The 8,578-nt window shown below is 58.9% G+C and overlaps 1 protein-coding gene across 1 annotated transcript; it reads left to right on the top strand.

Annotated features, from left to right (window-relative positions):
* Positions 1 to 1,001: 1,001 nt before the first annotated feature.
* KCND1 (potassium voltage-gated channel subfamily D member 1) lies at positions 1,002 to 7,993 on the top strand. The gene is made up of 7 exons (XM_032426651.1): positions 1,002 to 1,096; positions 2,393 to 3,636; positions 5,388 to 5,550; positions 5,653 to 5,736; positions 5,836 to 5,934; positions 6,216 to 6,466; positions 7,586 to 7,993. Exons 2-7 carry the CDS (start codon positions 2,516 to 2,518, stop codon positions 7,809 to 7,811), a joined length of 1,944 nt encoding a protein of 647 aa, XP_032282542.1. The 5' UTR covers positions 1,002 to 1,096; positions 2,393 to 2,515; the 3' UTR covers positions 7,812 to 7,993.
* Positions 7,994 to 8,578: the final 585 nt, after the last annotated feature.

Genomic DNA, 8,578 nt, shown 5'->3' with positions numbered 1-8,578 from the left:
TTGGTCCCCCCCTTAGTGCTCCCCCCCTCACCACACTTTTAATTACCAAAAAATGAGGCTTCCCCTGTGCGCCATGCCCTGTGCCATCCCCTCTCACATGACTCCATTTAATGCCTCCCACGATACTATCAAGTTGGGGTAACTCTCCATCTGACAGCTGAGGATACAACGCAAGTCACTTGCTCAAGGACACAGCAAGTCAGTAGCAAAGCTGGGGTTCGAACCCATCCGTGGTCTGAGGCACTCGGTACCCAGTACTCTATGCCACCCGGGAGCAGAGTCCTCTAGCGGAGGCGGCGTGAATTAAGGCTCCTGGACGCAGAGGGATGAGGCAGACTGCCCCTCAGAGTGGGGCCCGCCTGCCTGGGAGAGACCCTGGCATGGGGGTGGGACCTGGCTTGTTCCCATCCTGGCTTGCCCCCATCCACACTCCCCTTACCCCCTATTTTGGGCTGGTGCTCCAGTCCCATAGCAACCATCTTGGTCAGAGCTGGGCTCTAACGCATGCACCCCCCCACCCAGGGAGCAGCTTTGGGGGCCTGGCCATCTAGAGAAATGCCCCCCACCAGTCCCCCCATCCACCCCCTTCTCCAGCTCTTCTCCAGCATGGGGGCAGGGAGGGGACACAGCGCTGCATCATTCCCCATGGCACTCCGCTCTGGGGCCATTAACAGACGCCTCCCCATCGATCAGATCTGCTAAGTGCTGCTGATTCAGACGGGTGGGGGTGGGGGCCCCCGGGGGCAGAGGGGGTAGGAGCTGGGCAGGAAGAGGGGGGAGTCCAGGAAGGAGGTGGGGAGAACTGGCAGAGCTCCCTGCCACCCCCATTTTCCAGATGACGCGACTGAGGCCCAACCAGCTTTGTAGGAGGCGGAGTCTCCCCAGGGTCCCTCTCAGGCTGTCCTAGGGGAGGGGGCTCCGGGAGCCACGAGGCCCCTCCCTGCCTCTCTCTCCAGCTCCCGGCAAGCTCGGAGGGGCGGGGAGAGAGAAGCAGAGGAGGAGGAGAACTCGGGCAGCTCTGCAGAGGGGGGCAGGAGCTCCGGTGTTTGGTACCCCCAGCCCCACCGCTGTGGCCACCGCTGCAGCGGGGACACAGGTGAGGACGGCCCTTGGGGGAGGGGGAGGGGGCCACCAACAGCGCTGTCCTTGTCCCTTCCCTGGTCCGGCCCCCACGCTCTAGCCCATCCTGGGATAGTCCCCAGGGCTTCTGCTGGCCCTTGTCCTTCCAGGGCCCCGGCCCCCTCCCCCTGCCTGTGCCGCCTTCTCCTCTCCCGGGCCCGACTGTGGCTGCTTCCCCTCTTCTGCCGCCGCCGCTTCTACCGCCGGCCCCTCGGGGTGTGGCTTCCCCAGACCAGCCCCTAACGGTGGGACGCAGCTTCTCCCCGGCCTCCCCCATCCGCCCCCCGCAAGGCCCGCCAGCCCCCCTCCCTGGAGACACACCCAACTCCTTTTAACACCCCACCCGCTCTCCAACCCATTTTGCGGGGGGAGGGGGGACCCCTCCTCTTGTCTTAGTCTTTATCCATCCTCTGGGTGCTCTGGGGCTGTGCCCAACTTCCAGTTGAGCCCCAGGGGGCTTCCTCAGGCCCTTTCCTCCCCCCTGGAACTCTTGAGAGGGTGGACCAGACTTTCTCAGCACTCCCTCCTCGCTCCCAGACACCTCTCGGTCTCTGAAAAATAACCTAGCCCCATATCTACCCCTTTAGATGCCCCACTCCCTTCTCCAGCCCCTCTAGGGGGCCCCACCTCGCCTTCCTTCCCCAGAACTCCTGTAGAGTGTAGATACCCCCCCCCAGGCTATTCTTGGCAGCTCCAGGCACTCCCAAGACACCTCGCAGCCTCTTTACAACCTCCTGGTTCTATAGCCACCTCTTCATGCACGAACCCCTTTCCTGGATCCATGAGGGAGCTCCAGTCCCCTAATCTTTTCCCCAGAAGTCTTGAGGGTGTGGATGAGCCACCTCACTTTTCTCGGCCCCTCTAGAACGCCCCCTCTAGACACTCTCGGCCTCTTTGAAACACCTCTGGTCCCATTTCCACCACTCTGGACGCCCCGGTCCCTTCTCCAAGCCCACTAAGGGGTCCCAGCCCCATCTTCCCTCAGAACTCTTGAGAGTGTGGACAACTCCCCAGTGTTTCTTACCCCCCTAGACACCCCAGACATCTTGCAGGCACATGCTGACCCCTCTAGAGCCATCTCTGTCTCTCTAAACACTCCCTCAGATCCTTCTCGGCCCCTCCAGGCGCCCCTTTGCTGTTCCTCTCCATGTGCCCTAGCCCCTCCTCCGTAGGTCCCTCAAGACAACCCCCAAGTCCCCCCCAGACCCTCTAAATGCCCCCCAAGCCCCTGCCCGTCTCTCTAGTTCCTCCTGGTTCCTCTTGGCCTCTGTAGACACCCCCAGTTTGCTTGTGCGAGTGGCCCAGGGCCTCTCCAAGCCCCCACCATCCTGGAGACAGCCACACTCTCCTAAAGGCCACCCCCCCCCAAGTCTCCGTGGGCCTGGGGCGCGGCAGGATGGCGGCAGGCGTGGCCACGTGGCTGCCTTTCGCGCGGGCGGCCGCGGTGGGCTGGCTGCCCCTGGCCCAGCAACCTCTGCCCCCCGCGCCGGGGGTGAAGGCGTCCCGAGGGGACGAGGTTCTGGTGGTTAACGTGAGCGGCCGGCGCTTCGAGACCTGGAAGAACACGCTGGACCGTTACCCAGACACCCTGCTAGGCAGCTCCGAGAAGGAATTCTTCTATGACGCGGACTCCGGCGAGTACTTCTTCGATCGCGACCCGGACATGTTCCGGCACGTGCTGAACTTCTACCGCACGGGCCGCCTGCACTGCCCGCGGCAGGAGTGCATCCAGGCCTTCGACGAAGAGCTGGCTTTCTACGGCCTGGTGCCCGAGCTCGTGGGCGACTGCTGCCTCGAAGAGTACCGGGACCGCAAGAAGGAGAACGCCGAGCGCCTGGCGGAGGACGAGGAGGCCGAGCAGGCCGGCGATGGCCCGGCCCTGCCGGCCGGCAGCTCCTTGCGGCAGCGACTCTGGCGGGCCTTCGAGAACCCGCACACGAGCACCGCGGCCCTCGTTTTCTACTACGTCACGGGCTTTTTCATCGCCGTCTCGGTCATCGCCAACGTGGTGGAGACCATCCCGTGCCGCGGCCCCGCGCGGCGGCCCCCGAGGGAGCAGCCCTGCGGCGACCGCTTCCCCCTGGCCTTTTTCTGCATGGACACGGCCTGTGTGCTCATATTCACGGGCGAGTACCTCCTGCGGCTGTTCGCTGCCCCCAGCCGGTGCCGCTTCCTGCGGAGTGTAATGAGCCTTATCGACGTCGTGGCCATCCTGCCCTACTACATCGGGCTTTTCGTGCCCAAGAACGAGGATGTCTCGGGCGCCTTCGTCACCCTGCGTGTGTTCCGGGTGTTCCGCATCTTCAAGTTCTCCAGGCACTCACAGGGCTTGCGGATTCTGGGCTACACCCTCAAGAGCTGTGCCTCTGAGCTCGGCTTTCTCCTCTTTTCCCTCACCATGGCCATCATCATCTTCGCCACTGTCATGTTTTATGCCGAGAAGGGCACAAACAAGACCAACTTTACTAGCATCCCTGCGGCCTTCTGGTATACCATTGTCACCATGACCACACTTGGGTGAGTGCAGACCCTGTGTTGGGAGCTGCCCGACCAGTTACACTCACCGTTTTCTGTAAGAGTAAGAAGGGTAGATAAACGATCTCTTTTTTCTCGATTTGCGCTTCTGTTTGCTCTTCTCTAAAAAAAACAGAGGGAGTTGGACCAATCTCCAAATCCCTCGCAGGTCTGACGATGCCTTCACTGTCCGGGTCAGGAGACTTGGGTTCCAAGGATTGTCTTAGGTGCACTCTTTCTGTTGACCTTGTTCTCTCTGGGCCTGTTTCCCCCACTGTGTCAAATGAGAAATGGTGATCCCTTCATCATTTAGAGGGGATTCCGTGACGTCACGGTTGTGAAAGTTCTCTGAAAGTTTCTGGTGTAGGATACCTAGGTACTGGCTTTCCATCACCTCCTTTTCCCACCTTGAGGACCCATGTCTCCCAAACCTCCAGAATCATCTGCCGTATGGAGTACTACCTCTGTGGCTTTGTGATTCCTTGATGTTCTCCAGGTCAAGGTATTTTCGGCATTATGTTTTTAGTGTCAGTCCTTGAGAGGGAACAGTTGGGATAAAGGCATCAAATGGGATCACCAAACTCATGTTATTCTTAAAGACACTGTCTAGGGCAGATACTGCGCTCCTTCTCTAAATTTCCATCGCTGGGAATAGGTGTGCAGTTGCTGCTCAGGATCTGTCGAATGGGTGAATTGGGCTTGCTCGGGGCTTTCATAGAGGTACAGAAAAGTGGCTTTCAGGTTGCTAAGGAGTAGAAATTAATTCTGGTTGGAGGTTCAGAATTGGATCGACATACAAATACTGAGCCCTGAGAGTGGGTTGGAACTGGGTCTTTGGGTGCCTTTTACCCTAGCGAGTCCTCACAGCAACCCCGGGAGGGTGGACAGCTGCCTGCGTCTCATAGTTGAGGACACAGTCTGAGATGACACATCACAGACCAGAAATGGCCAAGTTGGAGAGACTTTTAAATGAGTCAAAACAAAGAAATAAGGAACAGCCATCCTTGGGGGGAGGGGGAGTGGGACATGGACTGAGCGAAGGCCTAGAGGCTGGGACTGCAGAGGCTGGGACTGCAGAGGGGAGGGGATCTAATTGCTCCTGTGGTCAGAACAAAAAAGTATACTGTGCGATCTTGAGCAAGTCAGCTACGGAACCTCCCTGAGCTTTGGTCCCCCCACCCCGGCCCCGTGAAACAAGTTGGTAAGATCAGCACTGCTCCATCTCCTTGGGAGAAGAGGTGGCATGAAGAAGAGGAGGGAGTTACAAGGCTCCCCCCTATTTTTTCATAGGAGCACAGTTTCAAGGCTTCCTCTGGGGTAATAAGAAGGGGTCCTACCTAGAAAAGGTAAGACAGATGTAAGCAAAACTAACAGAGCACTGCTCCCGGGACTCAGAGCCCCTCAGCTGGCTTGGGGTGCTGGGACTCTCTCCCCAGGAGACTATATTTACTGCCTATGACTTCCTCCTTCTCCCCTCTGTTTGGTATTAATAGATTTCCAGCTGACTCAGATGCTCGGTGTGCAACTCAGATGGGGGGGCAGCACATGGTAGGGGCCGAGGGCCAATTTCTCATTTGACCCCCACTGGTGGCCAGAGAGGTCTTTCCCCACATTTTGCAGAGCAGGAAACTGAGGCTCAGAAGGTTTCAGTGCCTGGCCAGGGTTGCAGAGCGTGTCGGGTTGGATGGGACGGAGTGGGAGACTGAGGGGTGGGTGCGCACTTTTCTTGACCTCGGCTCCCCCCCCGGCCCCAGCTATGGAGACATGGTGCCCAGCACCATTGCTGGCAAGATTTTCGGATCCATCTGCTCCCTCAGCGGTGTCCTGGTCATTGCGCTGCCTGTGCCGGTCATCGTGTCCAACTTTAGCCGCATCTACCACCAGAACCAGCGTGCTGACAAGCGCCGAGCACAGCAGGTACCTGCCTCTTCCGTCTGAGTACCTCCTGCTGCCCACACCCCGAGCCAGTCTAGTCTTGTGTCTACCCACCTGACTCTTTGTCTCCTCCTTTCTCTGTAGAAGGTGCGCTTGGCAAGGATCCGGTTGGCAAAGAGCGGTACTACCAATGCCTTCCTGCGGTACAAGCAGAACGGGGGCCTTGAGGTGGGGAGGGGCCTGCCTTGGGGTTGGGGGGAGGGCAGCAGTGACGGGAGGAAGAAGGTTCTGACCTCAGTGCTTTGCTCCGTGTCCCCCCCAACCCAGGACAGCGGCAGTGGGGAGGAACAGGCGCTGTGTGTCCGGAACCGGTCTGCTTTCGAGCAACAACATCACCACCTCCTGCACTGTCTAGAGAAGACAACGGTGAGGCCTAAGGAGAGGTGGCGGCGTGGCAGAAGGAGGGGCGTTCCTCTGCGGCTAGGCCAGCTCCCCCCACCCCCCCAGGATGGGAGGCTCACTACTAATTGTGGAAATCCCAGAGGGCTTCCTGGAAGAGGCCCCAGTACAGCTGAGCCTTGAAGGGTGGGCAAGGGAAGGGAAGCGAGAGAGACTTCTGGAAAGGAAGGAGCGGCCTAAGCAAAGGCCCGGGGGTGGGGTCAGTTCCCGTGTGCTGCCTGGTGACCGTGCCTCTCTTCTGCCCCCAGTGCCATGAGTTCACGGATGAGCTGACTTTGAGCGAAGCTCTGGGCGCTGTCTCACTGGGGGGCCGCACCAGCCGCAGCACCTCTGTGTCCTCTCAGGCAGTGGGGCCCGGCGGCCTGCTGTCCGCCTGCTGCCCCCGCAGGGCCAAGCGCCGTGCCATTCGCCTCGCCAACTCCACGGCCTCGGTCAGTCGCGGCAGCATGCAGGAGCTGGACACACTGGCAGGGCTGCGCAGGAGCCCTGCCCCTCAGAGGTAAGCACCCCCACCTGCTGGCTACCCCCCGGGGGAGCTCAGAGCTTGGCCCCAGGGGCGGGGGTTCTGAGATGTCATGACTTCGCGCCCAGCAAGCCAATATTGAGCCCAAACTCCTCTATGCTGGGAGCTTGGGCTTCTCTTGTCTGGAGCTTGTTCTTCGTCGGTTCTTTCAGCAAACATTTATTGAGCACCTATTATATGCCAGGCACACTTTTAGGCACTTTGGAGTTCCCTGTAGGAGTTTAGGAGTTGAGTTCACTTCAGGCAGCGAAGAGAACAGAGAGAGATCCTTGACCTTCTGGAATTTATATTCTAGTGCAATGAGACAGTTAATAAACAAACAAAGACAGATGATGAGGTGTGTTAAGTGCCAAGAAGAAAAATAAATTGGGGGTGGGGGACAGAGAGTATAGAACAGGGTATGAGGCAGTTTAAATAGTGTGGTCAGGGGAGGCTTTGCTGAGGTGACATCTGAAGAAGGTGAGGGAGGGAGCAAACAGCCTGTGCAAAGGCCCTGAGGCAGGAGTGGGTCTGCATGTCAGAGACACAGCCAGGAAGCTCCTGTGAGCAGAGTGGAGTGAGTGAGGGGGAGAGTGGTAGGAAGCCAAATCAGAAAGGAACAGGGACCAGGTTGTGCAGCTCTCACAATGGATCGTTGTGAGGATTTTGGCATTGTAAGGAGTGACCGTAATGGAGAACATTTTTGCATGCGTTCTCATTATGTTCCAGGCACTATTCCGAACACTTGGTAGCACCTCTTATCTCATTGAATCTCCACAGTGACCCTATGAGGGAAGAAATATTGTTATTTCCCTGTGTGCTCATTATGCTAATCTAATCTCCGCAACGACCCTATGAGGTAGGAAATATTGTTATTCCCATGCTGGAGATGAAAGAGAGAAGAGAGGTTCAGAGTGGCCAAAGTGAGACCAGGATTTCAACCCAGGACCACCTGACCCCAGGGCCCTCACTGGGCACCGCCATAATGGAGGATGCAGGCGAAGCATTTAGCACAGTGCCAGGGACCCAGCAGGCGCTCAGTAAATGTCACGATTGCTGGGGCAAGTATTAAGAGGACCTTTTAAGAAGCTTCCATCTCCCCACCCTTATCCACAGCCGCTCAAGCCTCAATGCCAAGCCCCATGACAGCCTCGACCTGAACTGCGACAGCCGGGACTTTGTGGCTGCCATCATCAGTATCCCTACCCCTCCTGCCAACACGCCGGACGAGAGCCAACCTTCCTCCCCTGGTGGTGGTGGTGGGGCCAGCAGCACCCTCAGGAACTCCAGCCTGGGCACCCCTTGCCTCCTCCCGGAGACTGTCAAGATCTCCTCCCTGTGAGCGGTGGGTCCGCCCGTCCAGAGGGCCCTCTCGATTCTTGGGGACTCCTTTCCAAAGCCATATTTTGGGGAGGCTGGGAGGGGCAGGCCTGGGGACCCCTTCTGCCCCCCACTGAGAACTATGCAATGGAGTTTGATGGAACGGCTCACCTGGTGGGGAAGCAGCCAGGGAAGGGGAAACTTTCCCCACCCCTGACAGTTTTTCCAGGGGGCGCTGAAGTGCTGGGCTTCCTCAGGCCCCCTCCCCCCCCCCCCCCCCCCCCCCCCCCAGCCTCCTTGCCCCAGCACGCTGGGGCTGGCCTCTCTCCCCTAGCTGGCCTCCTGCATGCTCCTCCTGTTGGGCCCCCGGGGCCCCCACCTGACATCTGAGCTCTGGCCTGAGAAGGAGAGATGAGATTCCCTCTTCTCTCTGGCTGGGCTGTGGAGGTTTGGGGGTTCAGAGATGAGAACCTTCGCCTCTGATCTGGCCTCTAAGAGATGTCCCCGCCCTCCACCGAGCCCCACAACTCCCCAGTTCTGAAGCTTGGAATGCAACCACAGGCTTCATGGGCCGTGGCCTCAGTAGTGACTTGCCAGCCCCCGGCCTTGGCTCAGGGGTCAGGCTGCCTCTCCCGATCCACACAGATAGCACAAACACCACTCCCCTTTCCTGGCTGCTGGAAACGGGTCCCTGCAACCCCGTCCTCCGCTGGGCCCCCAGCAAACTCTAGCAATAGCAGCTGCTGCCATGACAATTATGCAAAGCCTCTCTGCCCCAGTCTGCTGCAG

The sequence above is a fragment of the Phoca vitulina genome, unplaced genomic scaffold, assembly GCF_004348235.1.
Source record: "Phoca vitulina isolate PV1807 unplaced genomic scaffold, GSC_HSeal_1.0 scaffold35, whole genome shotgun sequence".
NCBI classification, from domain to species: domain Eukaryota; kingdom Metazoa; phylum Chordata; class Mammalia; order Carnivora; family Phocidae; genus Phoca; species Phoca vitulina.
The sequence above is the reverse complement of the archived record's forward strand: the minus strand, read 5'-3'. Positions and strand labels throughout refer to the sequence as shown.

Bases quoted from the DNA above. Each gene is read 5' to 3' on its own strand.
- KCND1 (XM_032426651.1), top strand. From the start codon at position 2,516: ATGGCGGCAGGCGTGGCCACGTGGCTGCCTTTCGCGCGGGCGGCCGCG. The intron at 3,637-5,387 runs GTGAGTGCAGAC...CCCCGGCCCCAG, and splicing joins GTCACCATGACCACACTTGG to CTATGGAGACATGGTGCCCA. The intron at 5,551-5,652 runs GTACCTGCCTCT...CTTTCTCTGTAG, and splicing joins ACAAGCGCCGAGCACAGCAG to AAGGTGCGCTTGGCAAGGAT.